Source organism: Carassius gibelio, chromosome A17 (genome assembly GCF_023724105.1).
Source record: "Carassius gibelio isolate Cgi1373 ecotype wild population from Czech Republic chromosome A17, carGib1.2-hapl.c, whole genome shotgun sequence".
Taxonomy (NCBI): domain Eukaryota; kingdom Metazoa; phylum Chordata; class Actinopteri; order Cypriniformes; family Cyprinidae; genus Carassius; species Carassius gibelio.
In genome coordinates, this window is record NC_068387.1 from 9,414,361 (window position 1) to 9,437,455 (window position 23,095).

Below are 23,095 nucleotides of genomic sequence, written 5' to 3' on the forward strand. Positions count from 1 at the left end.
TAGTCACCATTGACCTTTCAGAGTCAAGTTAAGTCACTGGTGATCTTCAAGGACCGAGTCAAGTCACTGGTGATCTTCAAGGACTGAGTCAAGTCACTGGTGATCTTCAAGGACAGAGAGTCAAATAACCGGGGTTCTTCATGGGAGAATTCAAGTCACCAGTGATCTTCATGAACAAAGGAAAGTCACCACTGATCTTCATGAACAAATACAAGTCACTAATGATCTTCATGAACAAATGCAAGTCACCAATAATCTTCATGAGCAGAGTCAAATCAGCACCGATCTTCTGGAATCCAGCATAAACACCATGGGATTACCAGAGTCTTGTCACTCCTCTGTGGAACTACCAGAGTCTCTCCACATCTCTGATGAAATACCAGAACCGTTCCACATCTCTGCTGAACTACCAGAGTCTCTCCTCACCTCTGCGGAACTTCCAGAGACTCATCATGTCTCAGTCGATCTCTCTGAGCACCCGACTGTTCCTGTTGTGGCCACGGAGGCTACATGTTCATGTTCTATGTTTCAGACTTAACCAGACTTGTCCTCCTGTTGGTCCAGCCGCACGGATGTGGTGGTCTTCTGCTCCACCCTGGGGGCTTTCTGCCTCGACCACAAGAATGTGGTGGTCTTCTGCTCCGCCCTGGGGGGCGTCTGGTTCGACTACACGGACGTGGTGGTCTTCTGTTTCGCCCTGGGGGGCTTCCGCCCTGACCACACGGATGTGGTGGTCATCTGCTCCACCCTGAGGTCTGTCTGCCTCGACCACAAGGATGTGGTGGTCTTCTGCTCCGCCCGGGGGGCGTCTGGTTTGAACACACGGATGTGGTGGTCTTCTGTTCCGCCCTGGGGGGCTTCTGCCCTGACCACACGGTTTTGGTGGTCTTCTGCTCCACCCTGGGGGGCTTCCGCCCTGACCACACAGTTGTGGTGGTCTTCTGCTCTGCCCTGGGGGGCTTCTGCCCTGACCACATAGTTGTGGTGGTCTTCTGCTCCGCCCTGGGGGGCATCGGGCCCGAAAACACGGTTATGGGGGTCTTCTGCTCCGCCCTGGTGGGCGTCACTTGATGTCCCTCTTGGACTTGTGTTTATTTTTTGTTGTTCTTCTGTCTGTGTCTTTCTTTCTGTTTCCTCCTAAGGACCTGGCCCTCCGTCCCTCCCCCTGATCCTCCGCCGGTCCACCTCCCTCCTAGGTTTCTTGTCTGTGTCTTTCTTTCTGTTTCCTCCTATGAACCTGGCCCTCCGTCCCTCCCCCTGATCCTCCGCCGGTCCACCACCCTCCTGGGTTTCTTGTCTGTGTCTTCGTTCTGTTTCCCTCTAAGGACTTGTGCCCGGTTGCATGAAACTCCTTAAGTGAGGGTTTCCCTGAGGGAGAAAAAATCCCTGAGGTAAGGGATTTCATTAAGAGCGTTGCAAGAAACCTCTTAACTGTCACCCTTACCTAAGTGTTTATACTAAGCGTTTCACAGTAGTTTCTGGCAACATAAGGCAAAGATCGCCGCGGTTGCTATAGTTACTACCTCTAACAGTAAACAGAACATAACGCCTTCCTAAAAAGCCTTCATCACACTTGTATTAATATATTTTTGATATGGAGAGTACAAACATAACAGAAAACAAAAAAAAACAAACCAAACTGGACAGACGACGAAAAGGCAATTATTGTTTTCGTAAGTGGTTATAATAATAATAATAATAATAATAATAATACTTTTCAGCCTTTCATCAACCATTCATCGTCTCCAAGGGATTATTACGATCATTAAAAACACACCTTGGTATTTCCTCCTCTTCAATAAACACTAAATCAGCCATCGTATTTTGAGTTTAAGTTGACTTAAGGGAGCTGTTTTGGTCCCTTAAATTTATTAAGGTGAAATGGTCACTAAGGACTTTGTAGCAACGCTTAAGGGAACACTTAGATAATTAAGGGGAAAAACTTAATAACAGCCTCAAGTTCCTTAAAGAAACCCTTAGGGTTTTTTCTTGCAACCCAAGTTTCACTAAGGGTGCCCTTAACCTTATATCTAAGGGATTTCTTAGCTTAAGGAGTTTCATGCAACCGGGTGCTGGCCCTCCATCCCTCCCCCTGAACCTCCGCCGGTCCACCACCCTCCTGGACTCCTTGTTTTGTCTTGCACTTCTCTTGTCTCTGTTTTCCCATTCTACCTGGTCCGCTTGTCTCTGTTTTCCCCATTCTACCCGGTCCTCTTGTCTCTGTTTTCCCCATTTTACCTGGCCCTCCGTCCCTCCCCCTAGTCCTCCGACGCTCCACCTCCCTCCTGGTCTCTTTGTGTTTTTGGTTTTCCCTTGGGTTCGGGTAGAGGATCTGGCAGCTGCTCCGTGGAGGAGGGGGTGATGTCACGCTGTCTAGTCTCTGTTTCCCTGAGTGTCCACTAGTGGGCTCACTTCCCCTTAGGCACTTCACTGTAGGCAGTAGAATTCCTCTAGTCTGGTCCTGTCTTCACAGTAATTGCACTCCTGTTAATTGCGCCAGGTGCAGTCACTTTACTGTCATTAGCCTCCTTATAAATACCAGTCTTTCCCTGTTGTTTGTATGAGGTACTTACCCTTCGTGTTGCCAGTTTCTCGTCTTCCGAGATTCCCCTTCATCTTCTCGTCTCCCGAGATTGACCCTAACCTATCGTCTTCCGAGTTCCCTTTCCTGTTCCCTACTTGTTTATTTGTTTGTTTATTTTTGGACTGTCTGTTTGGCTTTGACCTCTGCTTGTTCGACCAAGATTTGGATTACCCTTATACTTAATAAATACCTGCAATTGGATCTCTCGCTCTCCCTGTGTCTCTCTGGTGCATGATCGTCACAAGGGGCATGTTTCACAAAGGAGGTTAAGTGAAAACCTGAGTATGTTAACCCTGAAATGAGGGAAACTCTAGGTTTTCTGTTTCAGAATGGGAGGTTTGTCAAACCAAAGAAAGCAGGGTAAGTCAAGCCCATTTCTGAAAGAGAGCTAACTTATACTCAGAGTCAGTTATCATGGTAACTTACTCTATGAACCTAACCTGGTCAGGAGCAGGTTTTCTTTGGTAAACCCAGAGTTTCTTTCGGTCTTCTCCCCCTTTTTAAACACTTCATTGATGCACGATGGAAAAATGCTCTTCTTACCAAGTGTTTTTTTTTTTTTAGGGTTACTAACATATACATATATATATACATATACATATACATATACATATACATATATATATATATATATATACTTAAATATATGCTATTACTAAGTGCAAATCTACTGTAGCTCCACCCTCCATCGACACATAAGGTTAAATACGACACATGTGAATAACGGCTTCAATGGTGTAGGCAGTGATGTTTTGGGCATGGAAAACTAGCTTGTAACGCGATTGACTGGGTTAAGCGCGTGCACCGCAACTATAAAAAGCGATTATCAATGGAGCACCGATATTACGATTCACCATGGCAACAGCTCCCGCCAAAAAGATGTCTGCATACTTCCTACTCAATACAAATGTAATTCTTCTCAGTGAAAACTGGCAGAACGTTAGATTAATGAATTAATAGATAATCATTTTATGGTATTTCATGGGCAAAAAAATAAATAAAAATAAAAATAATAATATTAATAATAATATTTTAAGTGCATTTATTTTATTTTACAATTGATCTTCCAATAGAGTAAGAAAAATACAGCTATTTACATTAAGTGGAATTAACATATTTTCTTAGCAATAGATCCAATTTACAGTAGGCTAAGTGCAATTAGCTCTATATGCTATTTACAGAAAAAAAAAATGTACAGTGAAAATCGTGATATATTCTATTTACCATGTAAAAGTAGCAGTTCTTTGCAACAGGCTTAGTGTAAATAATAATTAGACACTAGTTATACTTTATACTGGCAGATTCATTTGCACCTCAGTATTGTTATACATTAACAGGATGCAATAATAACAGATTGTAAATTATTATATTTATTACAATTATAAATAGTTGTATCATTATTAAACACTCGTTAGGAACTTTACTTCCACTTTTTACTCGGGCTCATAACATTAGCACAGAATCAGTTCAGAATCAATCACCAAAAGAACCAGTTCAGTTCAGACACTGTGTGTATCAGTCTGCTTTACGCTGAATCACACATGCGCAGTATCATCAGCTCCTCGGTTCTCAAGTTGGACGAGTCCGACAGAAACGGTTGACTCAAGAACGAGTCAGTCTTTTGTTCATTATCTGGCTCGGCTCTGTGTTCATCTTCAGTTCTCTCTTCACAACATTTTAGTCAGTGTATTGTTTGAGTAAATTAATTACTCTGGGATATTGGTTTGTTTTAACTCAGAGGGAGTGTCAGCCACATTAAAAAAAGTTAACAGCTTAAATAATTTGTGGATTAATGCGTATTGGAGACGCAAACTGTTTCAAACGATTCAGTTCGATTTGATGAACTGGTTCAAGAAGATCTGGTTACATCGAGTGATTCGTTCGCGAACCGTATATCATTGAACTGTTGTTTTTTGAACTCTCTCACAACAGACACGGAAGAGAAGACAATGCTGAATAAAGTCGTAGTTTTTGCTATATTTCTACCAAAATGTATTTTCGATGCTTCAAAAAATTCTAACTGACCCTCTGATGTCACATGGACTAGTTTGATGATGTTTTTCTTACCTTTCTGGACATGGACAGTATACCGTACGCACAGCTTCAACGGAGAGACTGAGAGCTCTCGGACTAAATCTAAAATATCTTAAACTGTGTCCCGAAGATGAACAGAGGTCTTACTGGTTTGGAACAACATGAGGATGAGTTATTAATGACATAATAAAAATTTTTCTAACTAACCCTTTAACTTGGCTGGCTCAGAAACCATTGAGCTGGAGCGCGCGTTTGTGTATGCACCAGCCGTGTATGCGGTGGAAGGAGAGCAACGATGGATGATCGCGGAGGCCGAAAACAGAGAGAACCCAGAATGTATCAAATGGAAATTCCATGAGTTATGCAACCCACAAACAAATGTAACCATTGAACGCCACAAGTTCAATATGAGAAACCAAAAACCCGGTGAAACCATAGAAGCATAAGTGATTGATTTAAGGAACAACAACATGTCGTTCAACAAAGAAATTCATCATGTGACAGCAGATGAAGTTTCAAGCTTTGCAAGCAAAATTCATTCTGAATATTCAGACCTCTTCAAGGATGTGATTGGTAAACTTCCAGTAACATACAGTATTCAACGAGACTGAACCCAGCAGTTCACCCAGTTGTAAAGCCTGCATGCAAATCCCAGCAGCCATGCAGGGCAGGGTCGAAGCAGAACCATGAAGAATGGTTAATATGGGTGTTCTTACCCCAGTCTCGGAGCCCAACGAATGGTATCATCAATGGTGGCAACCCACAAAAAGAATTCAGAGGAGATAAGACTATGCATTGACCCAAAAGACCTTAATAAGGCCCTCCTACGTCCGCACCACCCCATGCGTACAGTAGAAGTCACATCTAAAATGCCAGATTCCTCTGTCTTTCCCGTTTTGCATGCGAAAAGGGAGATACTGATGTCTACGCATGCCATTTGGAATCAGCACAGCGAGCGAGGTGTTCCAAAGGATGATGGAACAAATATTCGAAGGTTATCCATGCGCTATTATAGTAGACGACATCCATGTGGGAGGAAAGGTTGTGGAAGAACATGACGCAAATCTTTAAAAAGTGCTGGATCGTGCAGAAAAGGTCAACCGTAGACTTAACCCTCTCAAATGTAAGTTTTGGCTGTCGGAAGTATGCTATGTAGGACATGTATTCACAAGTGAAGGACTGAAACCAGACCCTTCAAAGATCAAAGCCATCACAGGAAAGGACGTCCCAGAGAAAGTCATAGCTCTACAATGCTTCCTAGGGATGGTTAACTATCTTGGAAAATTCATTCCAGGTTTCAGCGACCTCTCAGCACCCTTACGAGAGCTGACTCACAAAGATATGGAATGGTGCTGGCATAAACAACATCAAGATGCATTCAAAAAGCTGAAAGAGGTCATCACAAGCCCACCAACACTGAGAGAACGTTTTACACTGATGTGTGATGCTTCACAAGCCTCCAACAAAATGCTCCCATAGCATATGCTTCACGGACCCTGACACAAATCGAGAGACAATATGCTCAAATTGAGAAAGAGCGTAAGTGGTAAGTTTCATGACTACATATACGGAAAGAAAATCCACATTGAAACAGACCATCAGCCATTAGTGACGATACTCAACAAGCCACTGCACATGGCTCCAGCCGATTACAATGCATGATGTCAAGGCTTCAGAAGTATGACTTCGTGATAAGCTATAAAAGAGGAAAAGAAATGTTTCTGGCTCACACTCTTCCACGTGCCCCAATGAAAAACACAGAAGTGTTAAGCAGTGAGAAGGCCGACTTTGAAGTAATGTCTGTTGAGCACATCTCGCCATCAAGGCTCATTGAGTTGGAAGAGCACACAGCCACAGATCCAACATTGCAACAGCTTTCCATGATAATACAACAGGGCTGGCCAGACCGACAGGCAAAACTTTCACTTGAACTCCACCAGTACTATCCATACCGAGATAAGTTGAAAACAAAGGATGGGGTTGTGATGAAAGGCACAAAAGCTGTGATCCAAAAGTCACTGCAGAAAGAATATATTACTATTCTTCATAGAGGGCATCCTGGAGAAGAATCAACAAAACGCAGAGCACGAGGTGTAGTGTTTTGGCCTTCAATGAACAAGGACATTGAGAAGGGGTGTGCTTCATGTTCGGTCTGCAAGGGTATGAAACAGCACCAACAAAAGGAACCACTGAAGCTACATGATTACTCCAGAACTTCCCTGGTCAATTGTTGCAACTGATCTATTTGAATGGAATGGCCAACATTATCTTGTCCTGGTGGACTCATATTCAAATTGGTTTGCAATAGATCTTCTTTGCAGTCTTACATCGACCACTGTGATAAAAAATTTTAAGAGACACTTTTCAGGACATGGCTGTCCCCAAAAAGTGATCACAGACAATGGAACACAATTTCCCAGTCAACAATTTAAGAACTTTGCAAGTTCCTGGGACTTTATTAATGTAACAAGCAGCCTGGAATATCCACAATCCAATGGATTAGCAGAACGAGTGGTGCAAAGTGCAAAAGAGTTGATGGAAAATCAAAGGGAGACGGAACAGATGTCTTCCTAAATCTACTCAATTTGAGAAACATACCTCGTGATGGAATTCTCGGATCACCAGCAGAAAGACTTCTGTCAAAACAAACATGGACGACACTCCCAATTGACAGAAAGTTGCATGTCCCTTCCACCAAAACATGGTCAGAAATCGACTTGCAAGCCTCATCAACAGAAGTGGTTTTATGACAAAAGCAGCAAGCCACTCCGTCCTCTTTTCAAAGGTGAAGTAGTCAGGTTACAAACACCTCAAGGGTACAAAAAAGTGGGAAGCATCAAAGAAATCTGCAAATAACCAAGATCGTGTTTGGTGGAATCAGAGGCGATGGATTACAGAAGGAATCGTAGACACATCTTACCAGTCCCTGAGACTTTTCCACAACAAAATGATGAATAAAACCCAGCAGAACATTCAAAAGTTTGTACACCAGGAAAATATCAAAGTTTCCTTTACGATCACCCAAGTGCACAAGTGACTGCTACTGACTCTGAGTTAAAAAATGTAGAACATTGATTATATGTTCTTAGTTATATATGAATCGCAATTGTACTTTTGGGTATTCCGTAGTGTGGACGTAAAGACACGTACGGAAGTGCTTGGTCTAAAAAAAACATGTGATTAGTATATTCAGTTCTCCAGTAAAGAATCAAAGTTATACTAAACTGGGTTATGTGTTCATCATTCAACACACACACACACACACACACACACACAGACAACATACATATATATATATATATATATATATATATATATATATATATATATATATATATATATATATATATATATCAGATTGTAAATTATTACATTTCACACACAAATGTCTTGCAAGATCAGACGTAGCTACTATTTCCCCTCGTGTCACACTGTGTGCAAGAACACATCGTCACTTCACTTCCTTCACTGCAGGTGTGCAGCTGAGTGTGTAGCTTTTACCAAGTCCGCTGGTATTAAAAAAAAAGAAAGAAAGAAAGAGAGAGAGAGTTTGGGCTGATTTGACAAATGGGCACAGAGATTGATGACATGGACTGTTATATTGAATAAGGTTTCCGCGATCATCTGGGATAAGAGGTAACTCTTTTATTTGTTTGATTATGTACAACATGGAGGTAGAATCAGAACTTACCACTTCAAAGGTAACGAGCTGTTGAGTGGAGAGTCAAACCGAAAACTGACCAAGGTTTTATTATAGTAGAAGTGTAGCAAGCATGTTTCTTTTGCAGAATGGCTAGCATTTGTAACCACAGATAGAGTAGTGAAGCCATGGTTAATTTGAGATAACCATGGTTTAACTATATTAAACGTATTAATATTATTAAGTTTAACTATATTAAACTTGTAAATAATATTACTGGGAAAATGAAAAGTTTACATTTCGATATCTTTTTTTTACAAATACAAACAATAGCCTAATAAAAGCTGTTTTATTTATCATAGTGTGGGTTTGCCACATGGTGGCTGTCCTGTTTAGTTCACGTAACTAGCTGAGTCATCTTAAAACTATATTATATATTTCAAATTAAATCTAAAATTAATCCTGATGTGCACTTAATTGTTAATTCTCATCTAAAAAAGGAGAGTTCATTTAGTAAGACTAGGCTATTTGATTTTCTGTATAGTAGAAAATACCCATATCATGTTTTATAATATCTGACTTAGCCTTTGGAGAAGTAATCTGAATAGAAAAGAGAACCATATACTTCTAAACTTCTAAAAGTAGCACTTAAGGTTTTTGTTTTTCTAGTATCATTAGCTTTGTTTTTGATGGTCCTTTCTCTTATTTTCTTTCATATCGACCTCATGCTGTTTCTTTTAATGAAACACCAGTTTAACTGAATTATGTTTTGTTCCCCCATCATTTTGGATTAGCTTCCAAGTGACCATGATGTACAAAACCAGTACAACAATCAATCTCCCGAACCACACAGACATATGTGCACCACTTTACAAGGAAGAAAACCCACTTCCACTTGTGGTTCTCTACAGCACAGTCCTCATATTAGGTCTGCCCGCTAACCTGATCACAGTCTTCCTCACGTTCCTCGAAGTGTGTCAGAAGAACGTCCTAGGGATCTACCTCTTCAGCCTGTCAGTGTGTGACCTGATGTATCTTGGCACACTTCCACTCTGGGCCATTTACATCAACAGAGGTCATCAGTGGGAGTGGGGCTCTTTGACCTGTAAGTTCACCGGCTATGTGTTCTTCAACAACATGTACATCAGTATCTTCTTGATGTGCTGCGTTTCAGCGGACCGTTTTGTCGCGGTGGTCTACGCCGTGGAGTCTCGTGGTCTGAGAAGGATGAGGCATGCTGTGATCATCAGCGTTATGATTGTGGTGGTCGTTGCTGTGGGACACGTGCCGGTTTTCACCATGGCAGAGGGAGACTCTGAAAAAATGGAGGAGAAGCGGTGCTTCGAGCCAAGCCTACCCTCTGTCGTAGTGACGGGCTTCAACTACGCCCGCTTCCTCATCGGTTTCTTCATCCCGCTGTGCATTTTAATATTCACCAACTTGGCCATCATTTCTAAAGTTCAAGCTAGCACAGGTTTGACGCCACAGGCCAAAATCAAAATACGTCACCTGGCCTATGCTGTCATCTTGTTCTTTCTGGTCTGCTTCATGCCGTATCATGTGATCCTTTTGATACGTGCCATCAATTTCCACTTTTCCAATGGGAAATGTGACTTTGAAAGAAGCATCTACACACCCTATACAATCTCTCTGGGTCTCTCTACCATCAACAGTGCCATAAACCCTGTTTTCTATGTGCTTAGCAGCAACAGTGCTCATACGAGGATCCACGAAGGCCTGCGAAGGTTACGCAGAAGCTCGAGATCTCCTTCTTTTGCATGATTTCTTTCATTTTCTAAACTGGGACTTATTTTCCTTTTTCTGTAGCCTGTACAACACTTAAATGAAATAGGAAATGTTTCTGTTATACTTGTTTAATCTTCCAAACATTTGGAAAGCATTACAGGAACCATATTTTCTAAATGCATGTTATTGTGCTTATGTATATTTCCTTGTAATTTTTAATCAAAATGGCATTATCTTCTAGTGAAACCAATTTTGTGACATATGGCGGATTTATTCATAACGCCCCTTTTTACTACTGGTTGACTGATATTGTTTTTTTATTATTATTATTTGGACTGCCGATATCTAGGAAAGCAGGGGGGGGCGATAGCAGATATAATTTATTTTTTTATTATTATTAATATTTAAGAAATTTGAAATCATTTGACAATGGTTTAAAATTTTTTTTTTAAATAAACCAACTTTAGATGAAAAAGTATTTTTTTCACAAATAAATATTTAATAAAAATATAATTGAAAAGTAAACATTGTAACCAAAAGGGCACTCAGTTTTCTGGGAAGATGGTGTGCGTTTGAGGATCATATATTTTTTAATAAAGCCAGGGTAACCCTCATTTTACATACAGCACACAGTGAAAATGACATGAATATGACAGTGGCCAAATGCATAAAGTGCAGCACTATTTGAAATCATGAGTTTAAAGTTTAAAGCATTCAATTCAGATGGAACGACCGTCATGCAGAGAACACGCGATCATGATGGATAAAAATGCACATGTCACAAGATCTCACAGCTGGATTCGACTAAATTTGCAAGGTTTGTGAAATTAAAGTTCCATTAGTCATTCAAAGATTTGTTTAAATGATGTAAATGCATATTTGCTCAATGCTGACGCCAAACGAGAAAGTATAATAATGTTTGCCTTTCTATTCCTGATAATATAAAAGCAATTGTTATGATACTTTTTGTATACAATATGTTTTTTCTGTTTGTTTTTTTACATGAAACAGGAAATTACATAACAGAAAAAGACCCTCATGTGTTAAGATCTCTTGAAATGTAAGTTAATTGGATCTTTTTATTGAAGTGTAAAATGTAATGTGGTGCAACTTAAACTATTTATTAGCTACTTAATGGAATAAATGCATGCCATTTCTTTATTAAATTAATAAATACACAACTTTTTTTTTGGTGGAAATAATGAAAATAGGGAAAACATTTTTAGAGATTCATTCTTATTCATTACATAAGAAAGTACAGAGCTTTGTTAAAATATCAAATTAAACGGTCATAATACAAACAAAAAATTTACGAAAACAAGAAACATTTTAAAATAAATTGTATTTATTTATATTTAATTTTTTTTCAGGAGTACTATTTGCTATTTTATATTATATCTTAGCAAAGTCCATGTGTGAAATCAGGAGACGTTTTTGAGTTTGATGTGAAATTGATGCAAGAAGCCACAAAAACGTATAGAGGAAATGGTTAGAGGCTAAACGAGGTGTGAAAACGGTTGTTTTTCTGCTTGCAGTTGACAGTCTATACAAGTTCATATATTGTGCCTGCATTAAGACACGTAGTTACATACACATGTGCTTGATATAGGATTATTATTATTATTAATATTATTATCATTATCATTTAAAGGGTAAGTTCACTGATTTTAAACCAGCTTTTTATTGTTACAATGTTGGTACACATAAATGTACAATGTGTTACCTTTTGCATTTCTGTACCTCTACTCACCACTACCCACAGACAGCAATATGAGTGTTGAAGATTTTTCATTTTTGGCCACAACCATTTTCTCTGTTTTCTCTAGGAATGCAACACTGATTAAAAAAAAATAAAATAAAAATAAAAAACTACTTAGTAACCTTTTATAGAAATTCCATCTGTTACCATTAAATTAAATCTTATTATTAGAATTTTATGCAGCTGGGAAATGAGAAATGAAACCATGACCTTGCCATTGTTAGCTCATACAGATAAAAAAGTAAAGTATGAACATAAGCAGTTCTCTCTGAATAGATCTTAGAGCTTAAAATGTTTAGTTGTGGTGAGGACTTTGAGCATGAGAACGGATGCTAAAATGTGTTTGTAACTTGAACTTTCCATGACCTTAAATGGTGAACTTCCTGTATGCTAGGTCGTAATAAAATGTAGAATAGTTCTGTTTTTAGTTTGAACGTGCTCACACTAAATGACAGGAAGTTTGACAGACTCAACATTTGTTCACATAACCCAAGACTGACATATAAAGATATATATGTACCAATCTTTACATTTTTAAGTCAAGCTGAAGGTGTCTAGCAAACTAAATCATGCGAAATAAAATTACTAATTTGCAGACAAATTATGTTGATATAATTAAATGGTCTTGATATCAAATTAACCCCTTAAATTGCCTTATAAGATTACTTTACACTTTCTATAAAAAAAAAAAAAAAAAAAAAGTTCAATTAGTTTACTGATCCTGCTTTTTTTTTTTTAACACATTTATTTTATGTATTCATTCATTTATTTTTTGTAATTGCATTTACACTGTAAAAAGTGCTTTTTTTAAACTTGTATATAAAGATAGCATCAGTTAAGCACATTTATAATAAAATACTAAAATACTTAAATACTATTTTGTGTTTTTACTTCAAACTGTCACGTTTAATTCATTAAGCTACTTCAGGTTTCGTTTTAATTTATTGTACTTAAATACATAAGTAAATTTGTTATGTTTACAAAGATTCTTTAAGTTAATATCAAAGTTATAATCCCATATTTCCCATCATGCAATGGGGCATGAATAATTAAAAAAGTACACTGTTTTATGGTTGATTTTGTTGTTAGTTGTTTAGTTTAGTTGTTAGTAACATACTGTTTTGTGACACCTGGAGTTTATTTTCTACTCAAAATGACCTTGCTTGCATGTTGCAAGTGAACCACATGCTGTAATAGCATGGTGGTTTACCGCTGTTACCCTGTTAAAGTAACTTGTATAAACTTACACATTTTATTAAATCAATGCTAAAGTTTTACTTAAAATATGTGAGTGCAAAATATGCAAAAGAATTAGAATTTGTTAAACTTTTTTACAGTGATAAGCATTACATAATGTAAAATTTACAAAGAGTCAACAAAATGAACTGGGGATTTCCAAGTAAACTAAACTTAAAAATGTCTAATTAAACCTAATAATAATTATGTTTAGGCTTCAACTTGGCAAATGTTTGTTAATTTACTAGCCTTTTCTGTGTAAAAAAAACTTTCCAAGATTTTTTCAAGTACATCCTATACTCCAATTTTTTGCAGTGTACTCTAGAAGCCAAAAGGGCCAAACAAACAAATAAAGGAATAGTGGTATGCTGTTGAAGAGCTTTGAACTTCTCCTTTTATTAGATTTTGAATTACCTTTTTTTTTTTTTTTTTTTTTTGGAATAAAAAAAACTGCAGGACACAAACTTTTAGCTGTATATTCATATATTATTCAAATAATATTTTTTTAAATATTTCCAACATAAATATACCAAATGCATTCAAAGATTTCAAATGTCAATTCACAATAAAAACAATGTAGCTTTAAGAACAGTAAGCCGTGAGCTTAGGCAGCAGCAGACAGTGGAATATATATATGGCTGCATTAACTTCCTGTACTAAGTTTACAGTAATTTTGTTCTTTTTAGGCACTTATTAGTTTCGTTCTGCTTATGTTAAAAGCCTCCCTTTTAATGTTAGATCAGTGGCAATGTGTGTAAATCAAGTAAGTTAGGAACTCCATCCTGAGCTAGTGTGCATACAAGTACTTTTGTCAAGCATGCTTTGTAACAGACTTGGATGTATTTGTGAACGTGCATGGAAAACCTTGCCTGTGCTTGTTTCCATACACATTCATGAATGCAGGCAGTAGTATTAAGTCATCATTTTGGTTACTTCCAAACCTGTTTGATTTTCTGAGATGTTCTGAAGAATGCACTAGTAGCTCATTTCAGTGCATTTAAAATGTGTTTGGAACAACCAGCCGAGAAAATGATGAAAAAAATAAATAAATTTACGAATAAATTACAAACCTTGCAGGTTTGGTTTTCTGAAATAATGTGTGTCAGCGCAACTGTAAGAGTTTGTGTGCGTGTGTGTGTGTGTGTGTGTGTGTACACATGTGATGTTGATTATTGCAGAGGATCTTTCTTGTTCTGGTAGGGCAGCAGGTTCAAGTTGTACTGGCTGAGCCACTGGCGTGAGATCTGATAAAAGAACCCTGGTGCATTCCGACACTGCGATGATGGCATCAGCTGGCAAAAACAAAAACAAAAACAAAAACAAAACAAAAAAAGCGTAAGAGGTCAGTGAACCCACTTAGTTTAGGGTTAGGCATTCAGAGTAGGAAAAACATGGGGCTGAGTAAATAATGACAGTTTTCAATATGGGGTGAATATCTCTAGGAGTGTATAAATCCTCTTTGGCATATATTCTGCTGTATATCTAAAGTAAAACCTAAATAAAAGAAAGGGCAGTCATGGCTTAATGGTTAGAGAGTCAGACTTGTAACCCGAAGGTTGTGGCTTTGAGTGTATATATATTCCTGCCGGCAGGAATATATATACACGCACACGCACGCACGCACACTACACACAATACACACACACTGTATAGTCAAACCTGGAATCCTACATGGACCACAGTTTGAGAACACACATACACAAACCTTGGTTTGAATAAGTGCTCCAGGATGATCTTCCAGATCTTCTGGGTCAAGATCTAAAAGATTAGTGGTCTAAAAAAATAAAAAATAACAATGATGTAACAATGTATGTAGCTCAGATGGTGTGTGATGTGTCAAATTTAAAATCTCAGTCTGTACTCACCTGTGAGTCAGCGCTTGCGTCAGGCTGTCTGAGCTGGAGGGATTTGAGCAGTCCTTCATGGGAGTGTAGTTTGGGTTTGGGACCTGACAGTCTGAGAATTTTGGACCCAGACTGTAGATGACACCAGAAATTTGCAGCTTCACTAATGAGAGAGAGAGAGCAGGAGAGGAACTTCTGAAAAATGATGGACACTTCATTTACACTCCATCAATTAAAATGGAATTGTGCAGTTTTTGAATAATAAACCACACAATTTAACTGTGTAACATTGTTTGAGCACATTGTAATCAGGGAAAATATTGACAATGTACACACACTGGAGATTTCAGTCTTTCACTGTCCTGTTCAGAGTCAATCATGAATAAAAGTTACTAAGATAAAGAAAAAGGGAAAATCTACTAGTCTGGTGTTTTTAGAAATATACCCCATGCATTCAGGTTGTTCCAAATAAAAGTTTACATTTAATTAAAAATAAATAATGTAAGGTAACTATATGAGGTTATATTTCATTTTTTTTATTTTCTGTATTTACTTTGAAGTATTTAATGATTTTTTTTTCCTTTTTTATAACTTAATTTAAATGTCCATTTTTATTTCTTAGTTTAGTTATTTTTATATTTTATTTAAGTTATTGTTAACTGATAATATATATCTTTTTTTTTTCTTTGAGTCTACAGGTGTATGAACACTACTGCTACTAAATAACATTTAATAATCAAAACAACTTTACCTGTATTTTTGTTCTAAAAAATAATTGTGATAATAAATTAGGGCAAGTTAGAAAAGTAAGTCATTGTATGTATGCATATCATTCATAATTGATTTTAAAAAAATTATAATAAAAAAATTATAATAATAGATTGAACAAAGAAAGTCATTACCAAGATGGCTGATTAATGAACTAGCGACTCCAGTAAAAACTAGTTGACTGTATCCAATGCATCATACCACCAAACCGGGTTCATTATTTCATAATGAACAATAGAAAAGCCATAGACTATACCTTGATATCGCTGAAGACTGAGAGGGCTTGTCTAATGTGCTCTGCTGTAGCAGAGACAATGTAGGGATTTCCATCATGACAGGATCTTTCTCGGCATCCTCAACTTGAAAGCATTCATTAAAAATAAACCATGGATTCCCTTTATCACCATTTTCTGTCTGTGAAACAACAGCATTAAATAGTACAATAACACTTCAACACAGACATAACAGTTTGAAAGTAGGTCAAAACATACGTTTTCAGGAAACTCAGAAGTTCCTGCTCCTGCCCCAGACAGGGTTGATGATTCCTCTTCTCTGGTTCTGTCCTGGAATGCACCCCAGTCTGAAAACCCATTGTCATCTTGCTGGGGTTCAGTCCAGTCAGCAGAACTGAATGTGGACCAATCGTCAAACCCTTCACAACTTGGAAAACCATCTTCACCATAACGGTCGAGCATACACTCCCCCATTACACACAGTAACGTCGTCCAATTACACCCGAGAGTCTACTACTGTCCTGTCTACTGTACATCTATTCGTTTTATAAAGCTATAGCACGATCAGCAGGGTTACCGTGTCTTTATCCCTATTGACCTAAATTATGTTGTTGTCTTTGTAGCTACACTTTCTGCAGTTAACAGTTTGTTCTCTGGTGTCCCACAGGAGGCAGGGAGTTTCCATTGTGTTTCAGAGGCAGGTTACATGACACACATACATACTTCCTTCCAAAGACATTTCCTCTGTTGCTTTACTTCGATTACCAGGAAGAGGACCAGGGAATCTGAAGAGAGGGAGAAACATGTCCCTGGTGTAAAATATTACATTTTACATAAACATTAAATTTTATTAAGACTTTAAGCCCTATAGGAAAATGACAAATGAGATATTTGTAGTTACAGACAGGAAGAAATGAGGGGGGAAAAGTATGAAAATAATAACGTAAAAATTGCATTAAGTAAACGTAAACAAAACTATTTAGATATGCAGTTTGTAGTTTGAATTTATATTCTGTCATCTAAACACCATGATATTCACAACAATCTTTTATAGCAGTAATTATATTCAGTACAAATGTATAAGATCATGCATTACAAAAAGTTGTCTCTTGACACAAATACATGACAAACATATAGGCCTTTTTAAACGAACAGGTAAAGCAGATCTAAAGAAATGTACGTTGCTTTGCCTTTTCAACGATGTAACGTTAGAGGTCATAATAAACCTTTTTACTTACATAAATACTCTGAACCGCAATAAACATCGTGTTTAAATAGACTTGTAAGCCAATAAAAGTACAATATCCCACTTACCCTCATAAGCAAACCTCGACAGGTGTGATGAAACGCTGATAACATAAACCAGTTTATCCACGTATTGCTTCCGCAATTTTCTGTCGGAAATCTGACGTGTCACAAATAGGAGCTAGCGGTGACACCTGTGCGTTTGACAACACGCCCAGCACGTGTCTACAAGTTTACCGTCGTGGTGCGACACTCTCGCGAGAATCATCGGGATTTGAGTCGCGCAGTAACAGAATGAACATTCATGCATTTTATATCCCAACTTTGCTTACTGAAGTACGACTGCATAAAGACAGTATTCATATTTTATACTCTTAATCTAGGAAAGCTATACGACTTTACAAGTTTGTACTCTTAACAAAATAATATTTGTTTGTACCCTATTGTACCTTTTTTTTCGGATTTTTATATTATATTATTACCTCCTAGCACTTTTTACTTGCCTTTCTCTTCTTTTCTTGTTCACTTGTTTCATTATTAAATGAATAATTATATGAACAATATGTACTTTTGAGCTAAAGTGCACGCATAATGTGAATGTTTATTCAGTAAAAATAATAATAATAATCTATCAACAGTATCTAGTAAAATCCCTTTGTGTATGTTTTTTTTTCAGAAAACATCTTAATCTCCGATCCCCATGAACACAATCCAAATACAAAAAGATACAAAAGACATGACGAGTACAAAAAAATGATAGAAATTAAGAATCCATTTATTACAGATAATATTTATTTAGTTAATTGTTTAGACATTTATTCAGGACAAAGATGTGTAAAGATTAAGTATGGCTGCATAGAACATCTAATTTCAGCTAAAGTAAAACTGTGCCTGTCAGCTAGTAAACCTGTGACCAGAAAAATAGAGGGGATTCCTCTAAAATACACTAAAAAGCAGTATTTTGAGTTGTTAGAAGAGATGACAGATGTCTTCATTATTCTGTTATTCTGCAAGTGCATTTGACAAGAAGGGCAGTCTTTATTTTAGGAAGTCTCAGTAGCTGCGACCAAACAGCGTGTAGAACTGCACAGGCTCTTTGCCGCTGACGCACATCTGACCGGCTTGCAGTTTCTTCAAGGTCTCGAAGGGGATACACAGACTCTTGGCTCCCATTGAGGGTTCACCAGGCTCCAGGTCTTGATCCCTGAGGACACAGAAAACAACAGCGTTAATGGAAATCATATCTACGGTGATTTTAATCTTCACAGAATTTAATATTATTGTCTCTATTTTCATATTCTTTTTTTCTGTTCAGATATTGTGAGATCAATGAGTTTTTAATTCATTAACAGCCATACTTTTTTTTTTTTTTTTTTTACTTTTTACACTAAGTGATATAAAATAAATTATATTAAAAATAATAAATTAGAAAAAAAATGATATAGTGCCAACTTAAAAAAGAAAATATTTTTCAAATTAGTTTAGCCTTTTAGTAACATTTAATCATTTAAAATAAAACATTTATAAAATATTTGCTTTCACTGATTTATATAAATATTTCCAATGGTTCAAACAAAATTACATAAATTGATAATTTAATATATAATAAATAAAGTAAAAAATGTCACTACAATATCATGCTTAACATTTCTTCCCCTCACACAGTATAATTGGCTCAATATACATAAAAATACGAAGGAAGAGGGCCCCATAGCAGGGATATTCTTATTTTTGGGCCCTATGGCATTTATATATTTTTTTTTTATATTTCAATGCCAAGGTAATGGAATACTGGTTATCTAGGAATATCAACCCAAAAGCATGGAGAACTGGACTAGTCCCTTACTTGGCTGTTGTCTTTTTAATCCAGTCCTCACACTCAATGCCTCCATAGAAGGGAATCTGCACAGTCTGTAAGAATTTATATGAATTAGGCAAATTTCTGGTTTTGATGGAAATAAAGTTACCAAAGAACTCTGGATCCACATCATTTACTTACTCTTCCCTGGTCCAGATCTTTCCATCATATCAGTCACAACCATGTGTTTGTGCAAATCATCAGAGGCCCTAAAAAAATCAAAATAAATCACAATTCATGCCACATCTGATGGAAACGGCAGAGCTCTAATGTGGATATACCAGGTGAGGAACTAGAAAGCAGGTGTTTGTACCGGTTAAACAGGTTGTTCTGGATCTCTTCCAGAAGGTTTAGGATTTTCTTTTCAGCATCAACTTCTGGCACAGAGAGCTTTTCTCCAGTGTCTCTTCTTACTGCTACAAACTGACTATGTTTTAAGTCTTTTGGCCCAACCTTAACCTTAAGGACACACACACCCTGCATTCAGAAAACAGAAAGAAAGAAAGAAAAATGAAATCAGACAATGTCGGCCTTCTGTAGTCTAGAAAGATATTTGGAGCATTGGGCAAACAGAAGCTCTTTCTCTGCTTCTGGGAGAGTGGCTGTGATGCCACAAGGAATGATGATGACCTGCGGATCACAGTGTACGTTTGGATACATTGCTATGATCCACTATAACCAAATAGGAAGAACTAATGAATCTCCAGCGCACCTGTAAACATGCTACTCGGGTGGCAGCACCAGGCCCATGTTGTTTCCATGAACCATCGTCAGGACTCAGATGCCCCATGAGTTCTGGTAGGCCAGCTGCTTCTCACCCGGTTTCTTGGGGTCCTCAAAGACGATCTCAAACATCTTGGAGAAGTTCTGGCCCAGGTGATGAGATGTGGCACCCTGTGAGAGTGATTGGAGTGTTTCACATCTTACTGCTCTACACTGATGGTGCTACAATACTTCAGTGACTTATACATTTTTATATTTTCTGAATGTTTAGGGGTGCTGCTTGTGGGTTCCAGGACATTTGTGTTGTGTTCTGATCTCTAGCATGCTGCACATCCTTTTAGTTTTTAATTTAGCTATAATAATCAAATTGGAAGGTTAATGGAAATACCCAGCTCTACTCGGTTTCTTATTTTAAAGTGACCTCGTGTAATTAATTATTTTTTTAAGCAGTTAAGCAGACCAAACAAAGATTGTAAAGTAAGATTATCTGGATGTTTTGCAAACCAAAGACTAACCTGAATAGCTCTGCCGCTTGCTGAGATGTAAGCCTCCACAGTTGTGGTGTAGTCTCCTCCTGCAAACTTCTCCTTCTCTGGTTTCTTGCCCTTGACCACAGGGATGGTCTTGGCCATCAGCTCCTCGTACACAGGACCAGAATCTGCAGAACCTGCACACATGACAGATAAGAGCGGGAGGGTCAGAAACATGGTACAAATTACTTCTGGATCTGGGTGTAAATAGTAAGGATCACATCTGACCTCCTCTGTAGCTTCCTCTTTAGTGGTAAACGCTGTGTGTCCCTCCTGCCAAAGGAACTCTCTGGTCCTCAGGAAGGGCTGGAGGTGTTTGAACTCCCAACGCTAAGAAAAGCAAAAAACAGAATGAAGACATGGGCCCTTAATTTAGAGGTGTCTGCAAAAGTTGACCTCTGAGGCTCAAACTGACCACAACGTTGCACCACTGGTCGAGTTTGATCACTGCTTCAATGAAAGAAGAAATTGAATTCATTAAACAGATGAAGATCGATTCCATTTAAGATCCAGCTGCAGCTGCTCACCTGTCTCACTAGCGGGGCGCACAGCGATGGTCTCCGCCAGCTCGGTCTTTCCTGATCTTGTTACCCAAGCAACCTAAAGACATTTACAGATAAAAAAAGTTGTTCTCTTTTTCACACACTGAGAAGTCCAAATATAACATTATATTATCTCTTTCCAATTATCCAAAGTAAAAAGAAGCATTTATTTAATTTGTGATTTTTTTTATTTATCATAATTTTTTTATATTTTAAAATGCAATTAATTGAGGTAATTAAGCTGAATATTTAAAAGCCATTACACTCCAGTCTTTAGAATCAAAGTATTCTTCAAAAAAAATCTAATATGCTGATTTGGTAATTCAAGAAAAATATTTTTCTTATATTTATCAATGATGAAAATAGTTGTGCAGTTACATTTTTGTGAAAATTTGATAGATTTACATTATACATGTCTTTGCTGCACCTCTGGAGCAAAATCCACAATGTGGCTCTTCTCTTTCTCCAGGGCAGCCTGAGAGACAAACATGGGGAAGTAGCAGTTCTCCGCACCCAGCTTCTTTATCTCCCGCTCAAAGAATTCTTTTATGGCATCTCAGATAGAGTAAGACCAGGGCCTCAACACGTAACAGCCACTGACATCGTAATACTCGATCATCTCAGCCTTGGTGATCACCTGAAAACAGCAAAAATCATGATTTTAACACAGCTGAAAAACAAAAACATTTACTAAATCATATGAATAAAGATGACCTGCGAGTACCACTCAGCCAGGTTTTCCTCTTTCTTTGCCTCCAGTCCCAGCCTACATTTGATAAAAACAGTAAGTGTGTGCATCTACTGGCCCTGGTAGCAAACGACACATTTCTTTAATGCAAAACTGAATATCTTTCAGTGAAGTGTTCATAAACACAGCATAAAGTCTGAACACAGACACAACAGAGTGTGTTTGGATTTTAGTATTGGAGGACAAAACCAGTTGTGGCAGTACTTAAACAACAAGAAGCACCAGCAGGGGGAACACCGAGTTTGTAGTCCTACCCTATCATCTGCTTATATTATGCCTTCAGAGCCAAAAGCTGCTTCACCGCAGCATCAACCTGTAAAAATGTGTGGTGCATTTCCCCTTGTAAAGACATATTATGTGCATAACAGTTTTAATGAGTGTCAACCATTCTCATATGTTTAAAGTTTATTCAGTAATAAACTTTTATTGGGTTTTATCCATTCATTTAATCAATTAGATTTTTGCTCCATTTAAATGTCTTATTCTTTTTTATATGCATGTTCCACGTGTTAAATGCTTCACATTTAATGTTTATTTTGAATTTGATATAATTAAATACAATTTATTTGACATTAAATTACCATTCTCAGTGTCTTAAAGTGCCGTTTTCCATTGCTTTATGTCTGCCTGCATGCGTGCAAGTTCACAGAATTTCATTTATGACGAAAAGATTTCTGAGACACTCAATCACTGCATAAAACCAGGCAGTAATACCTTCACCCTGTTTTTTTCAATAAGCGATGCCACTTCATTTCTAATTTTAATACTTTATATGGGCCCATTAAATTAATACACAAATCCTGCTGGTCAAAGACAGGTGTGAAGAAGACAAGATCAGACAGATCTTTTAAATGACTTGCATTAACCAGTGACACTGCTTTCCCAGCACTGGATGAGGCACTTCAATTCTTTTCACCAACAATAATCGTCATTCAGCAGCCCTATTAGCATTTTTATATCTTAAATACATTGTGGAACTGCTCTGAAATCAAGATAAAAAAAAAAAAAAAAAAGTTTTTCCTGTATATGACCGCAAATCTTTAAAACTCCGTAATAATCATGAAAACACGCACACGTTATACTTCTGATTCACTTTTACTAAAGCACTGCCTAAAAACTGTCAGTGTTCTTATTTTTAATCTATCAACATAATGAAAGCAGACTGATACTTTTAGAAATGCCACGAGATACTATACGTTAACGACATGTCAGTCCATTGAGCAGCAGCCCGAGCTCAGTTACAAAATCCATTGTAGTTTGGAGTATATGCAACACCTCGCATGTGCACTTACCTAGAGGCGGGTTGATACTGTTGATAATCAAGTTTAGTGCCATGTCGTTTCTCCTGGTCTGCTCGTAATAGCCCTATCACACTTCCAGCATCAAACTACTTCTGTGAGAGAGAGCACAGCACTAGAATGAGCCGGAGAACCTGAACCCTGGAACAATGGTTCCGGTAATTGTTCGAATGCTGTGTGTTTAGGCCATAGACAGTAAAAGAAAGGTTTAGGCGCGTTCGACTTTGAAGCAGCGCTGCAGAATGATCACTGTATGACATCAAAGTACCGCGAGAGCGATAAGAGAGCACACTGATCCATAGCATTC

The 23,095-nt window shown here is 37.7% G+C and overlaps 1 protein-coding gene and 1 pseudogene across 1 annotated transcript; one reads left to right on the forward strand and one right to left on the reverse strand.

Annotated features, from left to right (window-relative positions):
- The first annotated feature begins 8,080 nt into the window (after positions 1-8,080).
- Positions 8,081-12,435, forward strand: LOC127933442 (probable G-protein coupled receptor 132). The gene is made up of 2 exons (XM_052530458.1): positions 8,081-8,254; positions 9,053-12,435. The coding sequence occupies exons 1-2, from the start codon at positions 8,202-8,204 to the stop codon at positions 10,038-10,040; spliced, it is 1,041 nt and encodes a 346-aa protein (XP_052386418.1). The 5' UTR covers positions 8,081-8,201; the 3' UTR covers positions 10,041-12,435.
- Positions 12,436-13,464: 1,029 nt separating this feature from the next.
- On the reverse strand, positions 13,465-22,755 carry LOC127933444 (bifunctional glutamate/proline--tRNA ligase-like; annotated as a pseudogene).
- Positions 22,756-23,095: the final 340 nt, after the last annotated feature.